Below are 21341 nucleotides of genomic sequence, written 5' to 3'. Positions count from 1 at the left end.
GAAAAACATCCACATAGGAGAAAAAGAAGTAAAAGTGTCTCTACTAGTAAGATGACATGATCCTGTATTATCGAGACCCTAAAAAATGCATGTGTGTGCACACAAAAAGAGAGTTAGAGCTAATGAATGAGTTCAACAAATTAGAAGCATTTTTCATAACAGCCACAAAATAGAAATATTCATTAATTGACGAATGGATAAAAAAATATGGTAAATTCAAATGCTGCAATACCATTCAGTCTTAAGAAGGAATGAAGTACTGATGCATGATATGACATGAATAGACCTTGAAAATATGATGCTCAATGAAAGAGATGAAATGTCCTTACTAGGTAAATCCATAGAGACAGAAAGTTGATTAATGACCGCCAAGGGGTGAGAAGGAGAAGGAAGTATGGGAGTACAGGAAATAGAGGGTTTATTTTGGGGATGATGGAAATATTCAGCAATTAGATTGATTTTCATAGCTGTGTAACATGAATATACAACTGTATCTGTTCCCCCTGGTAGCTCAAGAGGTTAAAGCGCAGCACTATGAAGCTGTCCATAGCCACTGCAGCACGAGTTTGACCCCCGGCCAAGGAGCTGACCCACATAGCACGGCAGACCTCTCCAGTCTTACCCACTGCTCCCCTCAGCAAGGTACTTCGTCGATCTGACTGTTCTGCTCACCACTCTGTCTCTGATGAATCCTCTCACTGACCCTTCACCTCTGGCCTGTACCCCAGTTCTGTATGAGTAAATAAATAAATTTTAAAATAAATAAATAAGAACTGAATTATACACTTTAAAATGTGACATGTCATGTGAATTAGATATCAGTCAATATGAATTTTTGGAAAATGTTTTTAAATGTCAAATAATTTAGCAGTTCTAGGGAAAACCAATGAAACTCATGCTTTTTTTATATTTTAGTTTTTCAAGAAATGATTTGCATACCAAGAAAACCAAAACTGAACAAGTAGGTGTGCTAGCAAGTTACGGTACAATTTTGTGGGGAAAATGAACCCCTCCCAAAGGAAATAAAGAACAATTCATTCTTCTTGGTTCAAAAAAAATCAGTTTAAACAGTGAGCAGTCCAAAATTAGCAAAAGAAGAATCCCATTGGCTGGTCCAGCTCATCTTCTCTTGCCAGACCTTAGCTGTGGGTAGGATTTGAGTCAGGGCATAGCACTGGACTAATTTGTGGGCCTGCACAGAAAAGAGCCACTTAGGTGCTTTCTGTGGGGCAGAAGTACACCATCAGCACTAAAGCCCTCTGTCTCACCCTACCCTGCCATTCCTCCCACCATTTTCTTCTATCCTGAAATTTATCTGGCCTCTCAGCCTCTGCTGCCCACCCACAGAAGCCCTGAGAGTCTTCCTCCTCTTGGTCAGCCCTCTTCTTATTCCTTTGTCCTGAAAAAGTTTTGGAAAAAAGCCTCAGCATCCTGTGATCTTCCCTAAGGATGTCTAAAGTTCAGGCTTGGGCAATTAAACTAAAGATCTCTTACTGGTCTAGAGATGAATGACCCAGGGAACATTCCTTTGATTTGAGGAAGCTGAGTCAGTCTGCATCTGTTAGGGCTGGGCAGAGGGCATTGACCCTCTGAGGGTCAGTGTCCCAGTCTTCCCTTGTGCTTTTGGGAGTAATTGGGCCTCTGAGGCTCTGGATGAAACATTATCCGTTTCTAAGAACTGTACTGTAGGCTAACTGTACTGTAGGCTAAAAGAGGGAGTGGACTTTGCTTGATCCTTGGGAGATATTCTGTTGGGAGCAGGTGCCAACAGGGAGTCCTGTTGGTACAGCATCAGTAACTGCTTCCTCTGGTTGTGTCTAGTCACCTGGGGGAGGCAAAGAGCCTCTTCTGGCCTCCTCACTATTGATCCTCTTAATCAGCTCATGGGACCTTGATATCAAAGATCTTCATACAAACCTCAACAGAGTCCCTAACCCAGGTCCCTTCTGCTTCTTTCCATAATTCTACAGCTTTCTGTTCAACCTGGTAAAATCACCTCTACGAGTCTCAGTTTCTTTACCTGTAAAGTGGGAATAAAGATATCTACCTTATAACAGACTGTCATTTTTAAATGAGATAAGGACTATACTTCATTTCTTATAGCAACTGATACACCATAAATCCTCAATAGACACTAACTACCACTGCTGCTGTGATTTTATTAATCAAGCCACTGATTCTAAAGAGTATTTAATATATGTCAGGAGTACTGTGGTTGATCTCAAAGAAGTTAAATCTATTTGGAGAGTCAATAAAATGGTTAATAAGCATATTATCTGGAATAGGTTTTCAAATTTAAAATGCTCAGAAATGTCATTCAGCAATTCTGTTCTCCATGTGCTGCAACTTCAGCTGCTGTTTAGAAAATAAGCCTGTCATTATCAGGATGGTGGGCCAGGCACCGGGAAACCCACATGGTTCTCGGCTTTTCCAGATTCCTGCTTTCTACAGGCCCAGCCAACAGCACCAACACAGCCCAGGTTTCATCCCTGATTCTCTATCCCCAGGGAACCAGAGCCTGAGTTCCAGGCAAGTTCTGGGGAAGAAAGGGTGCTGCCCAGGGAATATTGGGGGGAGGATCAAGAACTTGTCTCTTCACAAGGAAAAAAAAGAACTTTGTCTCTCTCATCTCCTAGAAAGCTCCTGGAGGACTGGGGGTGGGATGGGGCAATGGGGTGCAAAGACATTGGTGAGAAGGAAGTAGGAGGAACCACACCTAGAGATGGGGAGGAGTCAGGAATCAGGGAAATCAGCCAGTTGACAAGATCAAATTCCTCTGGGGTGAACTCTGAGATAGGTTCTCTGAGGTCTGAGGCACAGGAGGTTCGGCCTGCCTGAGGAGGAAGAGACAGAGATTGAAGAAGACACAGCCTACCTCAGCCAGGACCTCTGGGAAAGGCCTGTGAGCAGCAGCTCCCCACTCAGCCGTTGTCCCTTCCATTGTCCCTCAGTGACTGCCCAGGAGACCAGAGGAAGAAGAAATGGATCCAGACGGGGTAAAGCTTGACCCCAGGTAAGTGAGGGCAGCAAGCCCTGAGCCAAGAGTTACTAAACAGCAGTGGCCTCACTCTCCGTGGCCTGATTCCTTGACCCACGCCCTTTGGCTGCCAGCACCCAGCATGAGACAAGACTGATAACAGTCTGGCTGTCCCCAGGTTCTCTAGAACAGTGTAGGATTGGAAAAGTACATAACCGCTCAGAGCTTTGGCTCTGTCCTCCCCACTCCCTCCGCCCTCCACCACCAACTGGAGGAGAGGAAGATCCCAGGTGGCGACTGTGGAGTAATTCACAGATTGTGGACCTACCAGGGACCCATCCCTGATGCTAGGGGTCCGCTTTTTCTGAGACCCCACTCCTCTTATGTGAGCCCCCAGGCTGCTGCCTAATGGGATGGAGGGTGCCACAGCCATGCCTGCCGCTGGCTAGGTGGTATCCACCTTATACACTGACCTCACTCAATTCTCTAGTCCCTCTAAGATTAGCAAGGTATCTCTTTTTAAAGATTTATTTATACGCATGCAAGAACTGGGGTACAGGCCAGAGAAGTGGCGATGAGAGGATTCACCAGAGACGGTGGAGAGCAGAACAGAAAGATTGACTGAAATATACTGCCGAAGGGAGTAGTGCAACGGTGAGACAGGAGAGGTCTGCCACGCCATGTGGGTCACCTCCGTGGCCAGGGAGGAAGCTCATGCTGCAGTGGCTGCAGATACCTTCAAAGTGCTGCACTTTAACGCCTGTGTCACAGGGGAGGCCCCTCTAAGAGTAAGAAGGTCTTGAAGGGAAATGAACAAGCTCCCCAAATCCAGGAGTGATTGAATGGCTTCTCCCTCCCTTCCCCCGGCCCCCATCCCCATGTTTTGAACATAGTCTGGTGTGTCTCCAGGTACACAGCGGACCTCCTGGAGGTACTAAAAACCAATTACGGCATCCCTGCTGCCTGCTTCTCTCCCACTCCTACTGCAGCCCAACTTCTGAGAGGTGAGTCAAGGACACTCCCCTAGAGGGAAATGCTAGCTGGAGAACCTGGAAGGAAGGCTGGCCCAGGTCTCTTGAGCCAAAGACTTGGAAAAAAGTACCTTCTCCAAGAGCCAGTAAAGCAAGGAAGGGGCATGACAACCAACCCCAGAGACAAAATGGCAACAGTCCTGGTTCAATATCTCAAAGGAGGCTGAACATTGTCCTAACCTCAGAGTTCATTCAAACTGGAAACTTGGGCCTAGAGGGGTTTTGTTTTGTTTTGTTTTGTTTTTTCCCTAGACCCAAGGGTCTGAAAATCTTGAATCCAGGATCCAGGGATTTAAAATGGTGCCCAAATGATCCAAGTCCCACAAAATTCCCACCACTCCAAACAGGTGGTTATTATGCATAATGCACTTAAAACTTAGGTGAATCTGTGAAATCATTCAGGCCCTGTTGGCTAACTACATCCTTTGTTGAATTGCTTTTGAAGTAGATGGGACTCTGTTTGTTCCTGGGCTCCTAAAACCCTGACAAACTACCCTAGCTAGCATCTTTATAGAAAATATGGCTCACATTTCATCTACGGTGACAAATAGGCTTGTCTCTATGACAGCCTTAATGTTTTTCCCAGCCTCCTTCCTGATGGCTCCCCTGGGAGTAAACTCTTTCCACTCAGCAGTATGCATTCGCAGGCAGACATGGGCATGTCCCTGAGCAATGTTCAGCCTCCTTTAAGATATTGAACCAGAGCTAATGCCAACTGCACAAAAGTCTAGTGAGGCTTGTTGTTTCTACGTGATTCGTGCCAGTTGGCAGCTGCTACTCACCGCTCCAAGAACTTCTGGTTCAGAGTACAGCTGGTGGTTTGAGTCTTCTCTTGCACCCCTAGTGGTTAGCCAGAGGAACTTCTCCCTCTGGTCTCTAGCTAGTATTTAGTGACAGCTCCAGTTGCCACAGCTAGAGAACATCCCTGACATAGTGGAGAGAGTCCAGGGATGCTGCTGAATATCCTATAGTATACTACAGGAAAGCTCTTTACAACAGAGAATTATATGTATCAATAATGCTGAACTTGACAACCTTGCCTTATATAGTGCAAATGGTTCTCATTTTGTTTTGTAACAAAATGTACAAGTAGAAGCCCCATCATTCTGTGGCTGGTAGTTGGACCCACTACCTTGTTTCAGGTGGTTGGGTCAGAATGGGTAGTGGCTGGAGAGTACTGAGCAGCCAGTAGTCACTGCTAGGGTACCTGTGGAGATAGAATGAGCAGGCAAGTCCTCCCAACTCCTAGGGTCTCCATCTGCAGGATTTGTTTCCTGCTGGGGAATCAGGGACATTTGAGAGGGCTGGGCAGGTAAGGTGGGGCCTGATGGGTTCAAGCAGAGGAGTTGCACTTTACCCAGCAGACACAAGGAGCAACAAGGGCTCCTTGTTGGGGGAGGAGGGCAGGGGCTGGAGAGTACTTCAGGACCATTAATTAGAAATGAGGCTCTTCCAGGAAGAAGACCCTTGAGAAACAGAAGTACTAATTGAAGGTTATTGCTGCAACCCAGCATGAGGGACAAGTGTCTGAGCTAGGGCAGAGTCAGGGAACGTAAAGCAGAGTTAGAGAGCACAGTCCCTGCAAAGAAATAGCAGATGGTCTGGTAAATACTAGATGTGGTAGGTGAACAGAAAAACACACACTGATAATGGTTCTGAGGATGTGGGTGTGGTGAGGACACAAACAAAGAGAGATTCAGGAGGAGGGGTCCAGTAGAAGATTCAGAGGAACCCTTTCTTCCTTCATCTTGTAGATTTGGTTGCTCCTTAAATGCCATTGAAGAAAGAACTACTTCAAAAGAACTATTACATTTTTCAGTAATCTGCTTTTGAAATGTTTTTTTCTATGATTGCAATTATAGTCCCTGCAGGACTTTTTTTAATGGACTGACTCAAACATTTATATGGAAGAGTAATTGGCCAAGAAAAGCCAAGACTATTTTGAAAGAGTGTCAGGAGGTTGGCAGCTCTACTAGAAATTTAAGCTTATAATAAGACTAAGTAAAGAAAGGGATAATAACTGTAAGGAGTAGTAGAAAGTAGACAAATGGAACAGGTAAGGAGAAAAATGCACCGAACATGAGTAGTCTTTAAAAGAAAAAATTACCTGATAAAAATTGGATAGAATAAATGAACGAGCAACTCACCAGTGAGGAAACCTACCTGGACAATATACAGAACAGTTATTTTGTTAGGAATTAGGAAACTTCAAATGAAACAATGACATAATGTTTCACTACTATCTGATACACAAAAATAAAAAGACTGCTAATCCCAAGTAAAGGTTAATTTGAGGGCAACTGTGCCATTCTCATTGACTGCTGGTGGGAGGGGAAATTGGTACATCCACTTCAGAGAGTCATCACATATCCATTAGTCAGAAGATTTCCATCTGTTATTACATAACCCAGCGATTCTAATTCTAGGCATATACCCTAATGGAATCCTCTTGTATGTGCCAAGGAAACTCCTTCAGTTTGTCATGTGAAAATAATAAAAATCATGACAAGAACATTGGGCTGAAAAGGTTTGAATGCCATTTATATGGATTTTTTAAATGAAATATGTTGAACATGTACATGCATCATGAAAAATTAAAACATTAATGGGAAAGATTTTCACCAGCTTCAGTATAGCAGTTGTCCCTGGAGGTAGGGTAGAGAAGGGACAAGAGTTGGAAGGAGTATTTTACTTTTCTAAAAACAACTTTTGAAGCAAACTTGGCAATGTTGTATGTAAAACTTTAAAATGGGTTTATTATGTTTGTTTACTGTTCACTTTACTTTTGAAATATTTTATAATTACAATATAATTATTAAAAAGGGATTTAAAGAGCAGTAATGAAATCTTAGATAAAAAAGCAGAATACAAAATTTTACAGTATGATTTCCATTTTATGAGGTGTATGTACTTTAACCAGGATGTTTTCTCAAAGATTCTTTTTATTGAGCAAATACTAAATGACAGGTAATGTGTTAAGAGGTTTAGTCAGAGGATAAATAACATCTCCAAGGTCAAAGAACAAGCAAAGCATAATTTTCTATTGAACTCAAGTGTCTCTTCATCCAGAGCCTATGTTCTCAAGACCAGAAATACAAAAATGGAGGGTACTGGAGGGAGTGTGATAATTGATTAGGAATTAATAGGGTTATGGGTGATAGTCCTTTTTACAAAATTTTAATGTTCTAATATTTGCAATATTTTAAAAAGTAATCATTATTTCAGAGACTGGAAATTTGTTAGTTGCTACAGATATATTAAAAATATATTCCTTTGAATACTAATTGCAAGCAGGGCTTCATGAAAGTCTGTTAAAAATTGTAAAAACTGTATTCCTTTTGGAAATTAACAATGTAAATTAGATTTAAAGCTCTAATATGCTCTGTAGGAAAGAAGGATATTTATGGGGGGATATGGTGATGGGAAAACTGCAGGGACTATATCTGAGGGGAGAAAGCATACACTATCCAAAAATTAATAATGTAAGAAAATATAAAAAATTTAAAAGGGAAATCATTTCCAAAAATCCTTGGCCATGGAATTCTTTGTCCCATTGTTTGCTTTAAGATGCAGAAAAATAAGAGAGGGACAATCTCTTAAGTACATAAATTAGTTTGTTGAAAAGCACTCAATGGTTGGATACATGCCACAGATGCTGACAAACCTCTCAACCTTTGCACTGTGCACATACACAAGTGTCCAAGTATAAGAAATAGACTTTCGAAGCCAGTGGTTACAAGAACTGCACGCAGTTCTGTATTAAACACCCTCATAAACTTAAACAACCTTTTAGGGCTGTATTTAGTTGTTTATATCACTTCACAGTCCCTCCTACATCTGTAAGAACATGCATGAAGTGTCACAGCATCGTATATGATGGTTGTCGGCATAGGCGTGGAGTCAGGAACCCCTAGGGTTTTTTTGTTTGTTTTTTTAATAATATGTTTATTTTTACATCATTTTGTGCATTTTTCCATCTCAGTTGCAATCCCCGTGGGCTTCCCATCACCAGATCACCCATGTCCCATCACTATAGTCCAGTGCCCTTCCCTACCCCCACTGTTTTTGATCTCATTCCCCACTCCACGCCCCACAAAATGTCTCTGGTATATAGCTGTTCATCATTATCATTATTTTCTCACTTGAGGAACCCCTAGGTTTAAACCCCAGCTCCTACTTCCACACTGTGTGACCATGGACTCGGTGCTTAACTCTCTAAGTCCAGCATCCTGAAAAAGCTTGTAAAATAGAAGTGATAAAATCAGAAATTTCATGGGATTGTTTCTTTCGTATAACAATTAGTATGACAGTTACTTTGACATGACAAACTGCCATGCAGCTTTCACTCGGGTGAGGGAACAGTCAGTAAATAACATGCTAATAGTCTCCGCGCATGTGTGTGTATGTGCCCCCACAAGGTATTTGCAATATCGCACAGGACCCTGACAGGAGGCTGTCTGTGCAGGACAACTGAGTCAAGTTCTGATGAGGGAGCCAGCCACTTGGAGCTCCGGCACAAAGCTAAACAAGCTAAACAAGCAGAAGCCAAGTATAAAGTCCTGGCAGTCAAACAAGTCACGTGGTTGTTGGGGGAATGAAGGTGTGATAGGAAAATCCTCAACCTCAATAAACAGAACTGACCTGCAGTGATTGGGTTGGGAGAACATTGGGCGTGGGAGAGGATGAGCAATCAGTAATGATCTAAGGTCAAGGCCAGGAGGGGAACCAAGAGTGTGTCTCTGGGAGTCAAGGGAAGAGCGGTTTTCAAGGAAGGAATGGTCAAGGACAGTGAAGACTGGGAAAAGGTTTGGCCTCCACATGTAGAAGGCCGGTTTCCTCCCCTAATTCCCTATAAACTGATAAGAACAAGAGTCAGGGCCCTCCCTGGTGGCGCAGCGGGTTAAAGCACTGCACTAAGAAGCTAAAGCCACATCTGCATGAGTTCGATCCCCGCCTGCCCCTGAGGTGACCCACATGGTGTGGCAGACCTCTCCTGACCCGCCTGCTTCTCCCCTCAGCAGTGTACTTTGTCAATCTGCCTGTTCTGCTCTCCACTCTGTCTCTGGTGAATCCTCTCACTGCCCCTGCACCTCTGGCCTGTATCCCCGTTCTGTATGCATTAAAAAAAAAAAAAAAAAAAGAACAAGAGTCAACAAGGGTGTGGGGATGTTGAGCAAGGAGAGATCGGCAATAGTGATCCCCTCCTAACAATTTCTCTTTTCTTAGTAATTCTCTCTTAATATTTCATATTTTCAGAAATGATTTTTAAATGTTTTTATTTTATTAAGAGTTTTTGTTTTATTAAAGTAATACATGAATTCCTAGGAGTAGAAGTGCTGGATATATGGTAGCTACATTTTTAGTAGTTTGAGGAACCTCCACACAGCTTTCCATGGTGACTGGACCTGTTTGCATTCCCACCAGCAGTGGAGGAGAGTTCCTTTTTCTCCACATCCTCCACAATTGTTGATTCCTGATTTTTAAATATGGGCCATTCTCACTGGTGTGGTTTTGACTTGCATTTTAAAAAAATAATAAAGTAATGCAATGAAGATAGTTAAAAATGCAAATAGTATATAAGGGCTACCAATGAAAACTGTGCCCTGCCTTATCCATTCCCATTTCTGATCTTCCTCCTCCTTTTTTAGCTGGCCATATTAATAGTTACCTGCAAATGAATAAGCCCCATTATTCCCTGGGGTATCAATTTTAGAAGTTGTCTATGGCTGCCTCTATGATATGTGAGGATTTAGCTCACCTAGCACTGACTTCCTTCCATTCCTCACGATAGCTATAATCCTGTTCAGCAGTTATCTCTTAGTTTTGTGCACTGTACCAGTAGTTTATTTCTAATTCTGTTAACTGGACAGCACTTTTTAACTTTCCATTTTGTAAGATAAAGATACTAATGTCTGGCAGCCACTCCTCTGCCCACCTGTGACTAAGCAGGTGTTTCTTTCCACCCACTCTCTCCCTCTGCAGGGCAGCAGCGTCCTGCCTGTCCGTGACCTGTACCATGTCAGGACTCCTGTGCACTGACCTCCCTCAGGGAAGGCTGCTCTTCTAAGACCTCCTGACTGCAACCATGCGGTTCTCTTTCCCTGCAAACTTGTCCCTTCTGGGGCAGCTCTTTCTGTCCACTTGTGTCTATGCAAATGCCTTTTCTCTCCTGTCTCTTTCTAATAAACTTCCTCTTTAAATTAAAAAAAAAAAAAGATACTCTTGCTTCCACTCCTTTCTACCCTTCTCCCCCCCCATCAGATCCTTTGAACATGGTTTCAAGTTCACTATGCTAATTTTGCATTCTGCTTTGTTCACATAAATTTCTTCTTTTTTTAAAGATATTCATTAGATACACTAAAGGCTGATGATCTTAAGTATATTGCCTGATGAATTTTTACCCAAGTGTACATCTGTAAAAACCGCCACTCAGATGTATACCACCACCCAAATGATATTAAACATTTCAGTATCCAGTTGGCTCTCTTGCTAATATTCCTCCAAAGGCCACTATTCTGCCTATATTCCTTCTGTAGATCAGTTTTTCCTGTTCAACTTCACATGAACAAAACCAGAGAGTGTGTACTCTTGTGTCTGGCTTCCTTTACTCATTCTGTTTTCAAAGTTATTTTGTGGCATGTAGCAGTAGTTCATTCTTCACTTATTGCTGTGCGCTAGTCCATTGTGAGAGTATATCACCACTTATTTACCTGTATTCTTGCTAAAGAACATTTGGGATGTTTCCATCTTAGGCCATATGAGTAGTGCTGCTCTCAACATTCTTTTGGTGATTAAAAGCACTCATTTTGACTGAATGTCTATCAGGAGTAGAATTTCTATGCCATAGGGTAGATTATGTTTAACCTTGATACTACCATACTTTTTCCCAAAGCAGTTGTAGGATCCCAACAGCAACGTATGAAAGTTCGATTGTTTTCTTGTCCTCATCAGGACTTGGAGTTAACAGTCTGATTTTTTCATTTTTGTCCTCTGATTATATGTAATGGCATCTCACACTGCTTTTAATTTGTAATTTTTAAAAACTTTGTATTTCTTTAAAACTTTGGTTTTAATTTGTCTTTCTCTGATGACTGTTGATATTTTTAGCACCTTTTTACACTTCTTGTATATTTGGATATCTTTTGTGTTAGTAACTCTTTAGGTCTTGCAGTAACCATTTAGATCTTTTCTTTGAAGAAATTGTGTTTTTTTTCTTATTAATCCACATTCTTTATACATTATAGATGTGAATTTTTTTGTTGGCTATCTGTATTGCAAATATCTTCCAATCTGAGCTTGCCTTTTCATTCTCTGAATGATTTATTGATAAATGAAAATTAGTTTTATTTGTTTATTTTTAGATTTATTTATTTATGCATATAGAACTGGGGTACAGGCCAGAGGTGCAGGAGTGGTAAGAGAATTCACCAGAGACAGAGTGGGGAGCAGAACAGGTGGATCGACAAAGTACACTGCTTAGGGGAGCTGTAGGCAGGTCAGGAGAGGTCTGCCGCACCATGTGAGTCACCTCCAGGGCAGGGGATTCAACTTGTACTGAAGCGGTTGAGACCAGCTTGTAGTGCTGCCGTCCTAACCTGTTGCACCACCAGGGAGGGCCGAAAATTTGTATTTTTTAAGGAAGTCAATTTACCTGTTTTTTCTTTGTGAATTGTCTTTTTGTACAGTTTCTAAATATCTTTGCCTATCTCATAGTCATGAAGGTCAACTGTATTTACTCCTAAAAACTTTACTGTTTTAACTTTCACATTTAAGTATTTTGGTATCAAGTGAGGAAGGGGGTCAGTGTTCTTTTTTATCTTTTATAAAGATATTCAATTAACCTAGAAGGCTTTATTAGAAAAAAAAGCCTTTCCTCTTAAGTTGTACTGGAGCTTTTGTCATAAAGCAGGTGACCATATATGTACAAGTCTGTTAATCTGAATGTAAAGAAAACAAAGCAAAGGAACAAAACTGAACCAAAATAAACTCTAAAAATCTGACTGCAAAATTGAGGCAACCAGAGGGAGAAAGCGAGGGGTGAGGAGCCAAGGGGAAAGGGGACCCAATGGATTATTGATGTGTTGGTGGTAGACATGGTGTGGTAATATCAGAAGCAGTGTAACCTGTACCATTAAGTCTTTATAATTTTTCCTCAATGAAATAGAAAATTTCAACAATTTTAAATTAAAAAAAAAATTAACCTAATGCATTTTTGCTGCACAAGGGTAAAATTGTGTGAAAAAAATCTTTGTGATGTTTATATTTTAAAAGTTGCAAGGGGGAGTAGAATCCTTAATAAGAACTGCAACCAGTTTTTTTGTTTTGTTTTTTTTTTTAATATTCAGAATGTGCAGAACCCACTGTGTTGGGGAACAGCCCCAACTATCGAGGTGTCCGGAGGCGAGACAGGCAGGGCCCTAAGGTGGGAAGGCTTCGGGGAGCAGAGATTCCAAAAGGGGAGAGGGGTGCGGGTGCGTGGAAGGCATCAGAGTCAGAGTTGGGTGCAAGTCTTCCTGCTCATTCCCTCAACAGGTCTTTATTTATACTGTGTAGCAAGTAGTTAATTGCAATAATGCATAAGGTAAGTTAACGAGAGATTGCCATAAACTGCCATAAATGTTCTTAAGGACAAGGGGAACAAAGCATTTTTCTCTTAACATTTTATGGTATACTAAATTATACATTTTTGTGATACTTGTCATGTGTACAGATGTTTAGTTACAACTCAAGGGACGAGGGTGTCTGGGAAGGGATGAGCTCGTTAGTGAAAGATTATTAGGGGTCTCAGGGAAGTAATAAATTGTGTTAGCCAGTGTTAGCAGTGATTGTCTAAAGAAAAGCTAGTGGTTAATTTAAAGCTAGCAGAGAGTAGTTAGTGCTTGTTTTAAAAAGGAGTAAACTAAGAGAAAGTTGTACAGTTGTGTATTAAACAACACCTGTGTAAAAAAGGTTAAAAATTGTCCATGAGAAAAAAAAAATTGTCCATGAGTCCTTATGCCCAAGAAGTTTTATCTGAGATTTGCTTGTTATTTAAAGAAACCAAGGAAACTTCTCAGGAGTTTTTACGCCCTGGGGCCTTATTTCTCCTGGGGCTTGCCTTTTGTCTCAGGAGACAAAGGAATTTCCCACCCTGGGGCAGCTTGCCTGAACCAGGCTAAGGCAATCCAGTTGTAAACTGATGGTTGCTCAGACTATTTTTGATATTATGATTGTACAAAAAAAGGAGGTCATAACATAAGTTAGCAGTGGAAATTCTGATTTTTTCAGAGCTTTTCGCAATCTATCTGGAATTTGTCGGTCGATAGAAGTTGCATAGCTTGTTTAACTACTGGAGCAATATCTGGCGAGGTAAATGCAACAGAGCTAAACATCACAAGCAATGACACATTATTAATTTAGTCATGAGGAGGGGCTATATCATAAGCAAGGTAGGAATGAGTAAGAGGAAAGAAAAATAGCACAAGCACAATCCTGTCTTTTGTAGCCTGTGATAGGAAATAAAAATTTACCACTGACTTTATAGCCCCAGTTTGAGAGCTGGAATCCCAGGACCACCTTCCCCAGGGCAGGTCCTCTAGACTGGTCATTAGAACTAATTGTGGTCAGAGGTAAAGCACCCCCCCTGAGATAAAGCATACAGAAAGTGAGGAAAACATGTGCCCTGAAATAAGAACAACCTGGCTCAATGTGAGTTTGAAAAATTCACCTTTGCCCTGGTTGCTGCTTAATGGCCCAGATGGTATCAATTCAAGTCTTTACTGAACTGTGGTCTCCTTTCTCCTGGTTTTGCTTTCAGCAGTAGTATCTCCCTCATTGAGCTGCTCGTAGTCATCAAACACAGGTTATACCGGTCAATACCCTCTTCATACTTTACTCTCAAAGCAACAGGACAGTTGACTGGACCCTGACAGTCTTCCTTTCCCCTTTCCCTCATCCAGCCAGTGAAGAGGTAGAAAGGAGAGGGTGTGCCAGTTAGGGAAGAGATACAGAAAAATGAGGATTCCAGCTTCGTCACTAAAAACACAGAACCTTTTGTTTAACACTTATTTTTGCATTGAGGAACCATGCGTTCAGAAACATATATTGTGACTATATTGTTTTTGCCTTTAGCGATGGTAAGGCCAGATCTGCTTAAATCAGGGTCAAAATGTTCATTATCTATGACCATCATCATCAGGTGAGCTTGCTAAAAAAAACTGATTGGGGGGCCTATCCCAGAAACAAGAAAGCGGTATCTCTGGGGGCAGGGCTTGAGCAACTATTTTTTAACACTTCCCAAACGGTTGCAGTAAACACTAATGAGAGCTACTGAATCATATTTAAATGTAAGATTATGTGTGAGGCCAGCATCGGTCAAGTGTCCTTGAAGTCTTCATTTGTACCATTTTTCTTTTGTCCTTTCCTATTGCCCTTCCTATTGTCCCAGTTTCACGACACAGTTTTTGAAATCAAATTTAAACATCTCTAAAGTATACCATAATTACATTCTGCTTCAATTATAACGTTAATTGATCTACCAGACCTGTTAGCATTAACACTTAGCATTGGATGCAGAAAAGTAATGGGCCCTGCTAAACCTCTTAATATAAAAATTTTGTTAATTATGCAAAAACTTACAAACTTCTGGCCTAGTCTCCCATCTAGCAGAAGAATAACTGTTTCTTGATCATATGTTGGGTACTCGAAAATTAGGAAAAGAACTTTCTTCTGCATAGATGAGAACCTAAAACAGTTAACAGGAAAGCAATTTGGATCTTCTCCCCCCAGTTCTGACCTTCAACTCACTGGAGTCTGCCTTCTCTTTCTGCTCTAGCATTGAGCCCTGTGGAACTGGCCCTCACAGTCCTCATGACCTTGCTTACTCTTGGCTCCATTGCCATCTACATCGAGGATGCTATCTACCTGTACAAGAACACCCAGTGTCCCATCAAGAGGAGGACTCTGCTCTGGAGCAGCTCCGCTCCCACGGTGAGGGCTTTGTAGCTTCCCTTTGGGAGGGACTGAAGAGGAGGCAAGGACTATTTTGATAATTCCTCAAAACTCAATTAACTGAAATCTGCAAAGTGCTGCCTGCCTCTACCACTTTTAGGCAGGGACTCATAATAGGATCTTCATTTGCAGTGAGCATCCCATGCTTATAAGGCCAACAGCCGTTAGTTGGAGTGTATGATTCTTAGAGCCACAGAGACAGCTGGAGAACTTGCTCAGCCTACCAGCAACCACACTCACTAGACTAGTTCCCTACCATGGAGGTGATGTGAAAAGTAAAATTCCTTTTTGTACAGGTAGCACAATAGGTCTGAAGAATGTAGGAAAGAAAGACTTCCCGCCCAACCCCCCAAGATCATACCTAGCTATACCCTTAATGCTGTGAGTCTCAATTCATCAACTAGCCTTTGGCTTACTCCCAAGATTGAACTTATTTCCTTTTGGTGAGCCCTGTTTGGGTTGGAGAGTGGACCCCTTAAGGTCATTTCCTGACAGATGATATCTACCTGGGCCATCTCAAGTCATTAGAGATGCTCTAGTACAGGAAAGACTGCATCTTGATCTATTTACTCCTAAGGAAGAATTTAGCTACTCCCAACCCATGGCTATAGAATGAGATAGTCCAAGAGAGTTCCTGACTCAAAGGGACTTACTGACTTTAATTTTAGAAGGAACTGACTGCTAATTTTTTTAATTTAGTAAATGCATTTAATTAGATCCTCCCACCCACCCCCCTCAATCACTTTTAAGGTACCTCAGATGCTTAGGTTTTGTTTCCTTGAGCCATTGTCACAAATTTTCAAGAGAGTGACAGCAGAGTATCAATTCCTTACCCAACCAGCTTCTTCCTCTCCAAGTAGGTATTGTCTGTTTTCTGCTGCTTTGGTCTCTGGATCCCTCGCTCCCTCACACTGGTGGATATGGCCATAATCTCGTGAGTGTCCTGCTTGCCCTGCCTCAGGGCTATGTATCCTTCTAGGGTTCTTGCTTGCTCCCCATTTACCCAGGACTCCAGAATTTGTGTCTTATTTTATTCCCTATCCCTTCCATAAATCTCTAAACCAACTGATCACAAATCTTGCCCTTTCTAACTTTTGCTAATCCCAGTCTCCTGAACCTCTGATTCTGTTCAGAGAGTGCTTTATTTTGGCACATTCCTCAGCCACCACTTTGTTTCCAAGGCCAGAAATTCCCCCTTTTCATGCCCTTGGATCTTGTCCCCTGCTCTTCCTCTTCTTGGATCACACATACAAATGCCTCCTCCTCCCAGGATCCCTTTTATAAGCTCCACCCCTCCCTGCTCCCTTTGCAAAGTCTTCTCTTTAGCAAAAAAGGGATGGCCCCTCATTCCCTCTCTACTCCCTGGACCACCTTTCCTTCTACTCCAGGTTTTATGCAGTGTGCTTTTACCTGCTGATGCTGGTCATGGTGGAAGGCTTTGGTGGGAAGGAGGCAGTAATGAGGACACTAAAGGACACCCCAATGGTGGTCCAGACAGGCCCCTGCTGCTGCTGCTGCCCCTGTTGCCCTCGATTTCAACTAACCAGGTAAGGTGGGAGAAACATCCTGGAGGAACAGTTTAGCTTCTTCCTGCACTCTCCTGAGAGTCTTTGCTGGCTTTCTCAGCCCGGTTTTTTTTTTTTTTTCCTTTATAAAATATTTAAGATGTGTGAGTAGCAGTTACCTATGGGGATCACTACTTTTGGAATGGTGAAATCTTTACTCCCTGGCGGTTGTATACATAACAAATATATATTTTGCTTATATCGCAGTCGTTTGTGAACGATACATGATTTTTGTCGAGAGATTTATGTTGGGATTGGACACTACACCAGGGTCAGGGCTTCTTTGTCCGGTAATGTTTAACTCTGGGATAGAAGTTTGTTCCCTGGTGAACTGCTGATAGCTGCGTCTCTGATATACTTATCTAACTCTTTTAAGGTCCAATATATACACATATATGCAAATCCCTTCTTACCTGGTATCCACTACATCTGGGTCGTGATCACATTCTAGATGCCCTTATCCTTCTTTTTTCCCCTCTAAACATGCCCAGACATGGGGCCTTCCTGAAATCCTGTTTTTGGTTTCTAACCTGAACCTGAGATCCAGAATTTTAATCTCAAATGTTTTGCTTTTTTCACGGCCTCGCTAATATTTAACACTTTTTGTAGAAGTAACAGGCTAGTTGTCTATATTTCTTTCTGAACTTCCAAATGTTATGACTTGGAAGAACAGTAAAGCCACCTACTTTGTGTTAGGCCGACAGTCCACAGACTGCAGGCGCAACCTGCCTGACTGCGCATGCGTGTTCCCCGCCAGCTTGGTGCCGACCCGGTGCGCATGCGTGTTCCACACCCCCATCCCGGGCACCTGTAATTGTCTCCTCCATCTCTCTCAGCCCTGTTTTAAGCAGGACATCTACGGAGCCTACCTTATAGAAGTGAGCAAAGAAAGAATTCAAAAGTGCCCATCACTAAGGCTCACTGCTCCCTAAAACCACATAGAACAAACTGGACGTTGGTCCATTTACTTCCCCTTTTTAGTTAATGACATTGGGTCAATACTCTTACTAATTCTTGTGCAAAAGGCTGCATTCTGGTCTGGTGGTAAGTAGAGGCAAGGAAAGTTTTCAATACTCTCCACATTCTGGCTTCTTCCTATGTCCTCATCGATTTAGCCATTTCGATATCTCTGATGGTAGCCAAGGCTCTGCCCAGGGCCTGATGAGGAAACTGGAAAGTCTTCTCGGGGTGGGTAGTTTGTGGAGTCACATTCCTTACCCCTCTTCTCCCTTCAGGAAGAAGCTTCAGCTGCTGATGTTGGGCCCATTCCAGTATGCCTTCCTCAGGATAACAATGGGGCTGGTGGGCCTGTTTTTCATCCCTGATGGCATCTATGACCCAGCAGATGTAAGCCAGGAAGGGGCAGCAAAGACTCATTTAGTACCTTTGAATTCTAGAATGCGTGTCTGGAATCAGCAGCTCCTGACACAGGGCAGGGTGATTGTGGTGAAGCTCAAGAGACTTGGTGGGAGAGAGGAGACTAGAACAGGCCAAAGCCTTAGGGCTTTTTTTTTTTTTTTCAAATTACCTTTTCACCATGGGAGAGGAGAAATAAAGGAAGAAAAAGAACTTGATTCCCTTAATGACTACTTTCTGGTCTACCACCAGATTTCTGAGACAAGCACAGCTCTGTGGATCAACACAGTCCTTGGTGTGTCCACCCTGCTGGCTCTCTGGTCCCTGGGCATCGTTTTCCGTCAAGCCAAGCAGCACCTGGGTGAACAGAACATAGGAGCCAAATTTGCTCTGTTCCAGGTAACTATACCCTAGAAAATGGGGAGTTGGGGGAAGGGGTAATAGAGATATAAACAATTGGGGTTAGAAGATGAGACTATTAAAGAACTAAACCTGGGAATCTTCTTTATAAACCTCAGTTTTCCTGTGATACTTGGAAACCAACCTGCCCCTTCCCAATTTTTGCTTTTTTGTACCATGGTAGTTTCCTAGGTCTGCTGTAACAAAATATACCAAACATGGTATAGTTTTAAAAAACAAAAATTTATTGTTTCATACTTCTGGAAGCAAGTCTGAAATCAGGTCATCAGTGGGCCAGTCTTTCTGTGGCCTGCAGGTGAAGACTCTTGCTCATGTCTTGCTGGCTTGTATATTCCTGGCAGTCCAGCTGCCCTTGGCTTGCAACTGCGTGGCTCCAATTTCTGCCTCCCTCCTCACATGGCATTCTCCCTCATGCGCTTGGGCCTTTGTCTATTTTCCTCCTCTTATAGGGATACCAGCTATACTAGAATACTCCAGTATGACTTAATTTTAACTAACTACACCTAATTAGTTAACCCAAATAGTGCTGCTGTTTCTAAATAAGGTCACATCTGAGGTACAAGGAGTGAGAGGGGTATGCAGGTTGGGATTTCAACATATCTTGGTGGGAGACACAATTCAACCTATAATTCACATTTTATCAAACCTGAAATTCACCTATTTTTGCTTTTTCCTTTTACTTCCTAAAATTCTACCATCTAAATCCAACAGCGCCATCAGTATTACATCTACTATGACGAGCTACCATATTCTAGGCATTTTTTATACATTACATTTAAATTATCACAATAATCTTAGGAGTCATTATTCTCTTGTACAAAATGAGGAAACTGAGGAACAGAGATCTTATAGGACTTGCCTGAAAAAACATAAGGGGTAGAATTTCAAAGCAAGTTAAGAGGAGAGTCTGAAATGCAGAGCCAGGAAATGGAGGGACAGAAAGGATGTGGGCCCTACAAGCACTTAAGGTCAGGTCACAGGATAAAAGTCCTTTGACTGTCAAGCCTGCCCATGACCACTGTGGGGAATTCTGGATAAACCTCTGCCTTAAAGAGGCTGGTAAGTCAGGATAGTATATTCAGGGAAGGCCAGTACTGAAACAAATGGTGCTCCAGAGGCGTCTATTTTTCTTTTCATTGTAGTATAATATACATAGCAATTTTTAGCATTTCAAGTGTATAATCAATGGTATTAAGTGTATTCACATTGTTGCACAGTCATGACACCACTATCCATCCCTAAGACTTTTTCATTTGCCCTGAAATTCTGTCACCATTGATCCCCTCCCACTCTATGCTCGCAGTCTCTGGCACAGCAGAGATTTTTCAAAGAGCACTTTACTTGTTAACTGCTCATGATTCTAGGCAGGAATCTCAGGGACTCAAGCAAGCTGGAATGATTCTCGCTAATCATGCATCCTTTTCATCCTTTAAGTCCTCATTAGTAGTAATGGCTAAGGAAATGAAAAATGAATCCTTAATCAGTTCTTATTGTTTCTTGTCAGAAGTGCTCATAAAATATCAGATAGACATTGAGATTGTAATTTGCCTAAAGATGAAAACTCCACAGAGTTTAACCAAGTATGAGTCTCAACCCTCTATACCAGCACAAATCTAACAGTCTGCCAGACATGCAATGGAAGGTGAGCTAGCCTCTGTGCCCACAGCTGCTGGGCCCACCCTGCCTTCACCTCTCTCTCTCATCTGCAGGTGCTCCTCATCCTATCTGCCCTGCAGCCAGCCATCTTCTCAGTCTTGGCCAGTACTGGGCAGATTGCTTGTTCACCTCCCTTTTCCTCTAAAATCAGGTCTCAAGGTGAGTACATATGGGTTCCCATCACCCTCCCAGACAGGTGAGAGGAAGAGGCAGGGAAATGAGGACCTTAGCAAAGATGTTGGGTCAGCCTGGCTTCTGCTCAGAATATTCACAAAAGGATCTCCAAGAAATTCCAGCAGAAGCTTTAGGAAACTACGGCCTCTCAAATCATAGAGACAGTTGCAATCACACAGCTTGAGACTAGCCCTGAGGCCCAACACAAACAACCAAGGCTTTAATCCACAGCTCCTGGGAAAGCAATCTGTATGCTTAGGATGCAGAAAGTCATACAAATAAAGCACATGATGTTTAAGTCTAGTTTCAGGTTGTAGAAGATAAAGAGGTGAATTCAGGTCTGGCTCGACCATTCATCACTATTACTTATGACAATTTAATATCCTTTAAGTCCTGATTTAAGGGTTAGTTGGAAAATAGTTTGACTCATGCCAGGACTGTGAGTGTGATATCACCTCTATAACAGCATAACTTATACTTTATTTCATCCCCCACTGCAGTGATGAATTGCCATCTCCTTATAGTGGAGACCTTTCTGATGACTGTGCTGACCCGAATGTGCTACAGAAGGAAAGACAACAAGGTTGGATATGAACCTTTCTCTTCTCCAGACTTCAATTTGAACCTCAAAGCCTGAGGTGGATGACTTGGACAATCAAAGAGACAATGTACTTATTAGTCAAGTATAAGATTTCTTCACTGTCCCTCAACCTTGACAAAATGGGGAAGAACTGTATTTACAGCACAAGCTGCCATATTACATTTGGCATCTAGAGAGCTAAAGGTGAATTATGCAAAAGGATGGAATTGTCTGGGAACTTACCCTGGGGAGATATTTTAGATTTTATAATAAACAGAAGGAAGGAGTTTGAAACTCTTAACTGGACACATTGTCTCTGGGTGCCACGGTTAGCCCTTAAAGCTCATACTGTAAGGTTACTGAGCTTTTCCAAGGCCAATAAAAGAGAGAAGAATATATGGCTTGTTGTCTAAGCATAAAAACAGGAGTAAAATTTATCCAGGCATAAAAGTACCAGCTTGAAGTTTGAAAGAAACCAAGCTTCTCAGAAGATGTATGGGTTATGATGACCTTAGACCTGGGAAATCTGGATCAGCCTCCTTTTGTGGACATATATTTTTTTGAGTCTCCTGTGTCAAGCTGCAAAAGAAATT

General features: G+C 42.1%; 1 protein-coding gene across 1 annotated transcript; it reads left to right on the top strand.

Annotated features, from left to right (window-relative positions):
* Nucleotides 1-2981: 2981 nt before the first annotated feature.
* On the top strand, nucleotides 2982-21191 carry SLC51A (solute carrier family 51, alpha subunit). Its single transcript, XM_004675132.2, has 9 exons — nucleotides 2982-3013; nucleotides 3887-3981; nucleotides 14822-14976; nucleotides 15858-15931; nucleotides 16386-16544; nucleotides 17798-17909; nucleotides 18171-18317; nucleotides 20048-20153; nucleotides 20669-21191. The coding sequence occupies exons 1-9, from the start codon at nucleotides 2982-2984 to the stop codon at nucleotides 20803-20805; spliced, it is 1017 nt and encodes a 338-aa protein (XP_004675189.1). The 3' UTR covers nucleotides 20806-21191.
* Nucleotides 21192-21341: the final 150 nt, after the last annotated feature.

The sequence above is a fragment of the Condylura cristata genome, unplaced genomic scaffold (genome assembly GCF_000260355.1).
Source record: "Condylura cristata isolate star-nosed mole 26May11 unplaced genomic scaffold, ConCri1.0 scaffold00003, whole genome shotgun sequence".
In the NCBI taxonomy this organism is placed as follows: Eukaryota; Metazoa; Chordata; class Mammalia; order Eulipotyphla; family Talpidae; genus Condylura; species Condylura cristata.
The sequence above is the reverse complement of the archived record's forward strand: the minus strand, read 5'-3'. Positions and strand labels throughout refer to the sequence as shown.

What these genes read in the sequence shown, in the direction of transcription:
- SLC51A (XM_004675132.2), top strand. Translation starts at nt 2,982, where the DNA reads ATGGATCCAGACGGGGTAAAGCTTGACCCCAG. An exon ending in GTGGATATGGCCATAATCTC is followed by an intron (nt 15,932 to 16,385) that starts GTGAGTGTCCTG and finishes CTTCTACTCCAG; the next exon opens with GTTTTATGCAGTGTGCTTTT. An exon ending in CCTCGATTTCAACTAACCAG is followed by an intron (nt 16,545 to 17,797) that starts GTAAGGTGGGAG and finishes TTCTCCCTTCAG; the next exon opens with GAAGAAGCTTCAGCTGCTGA.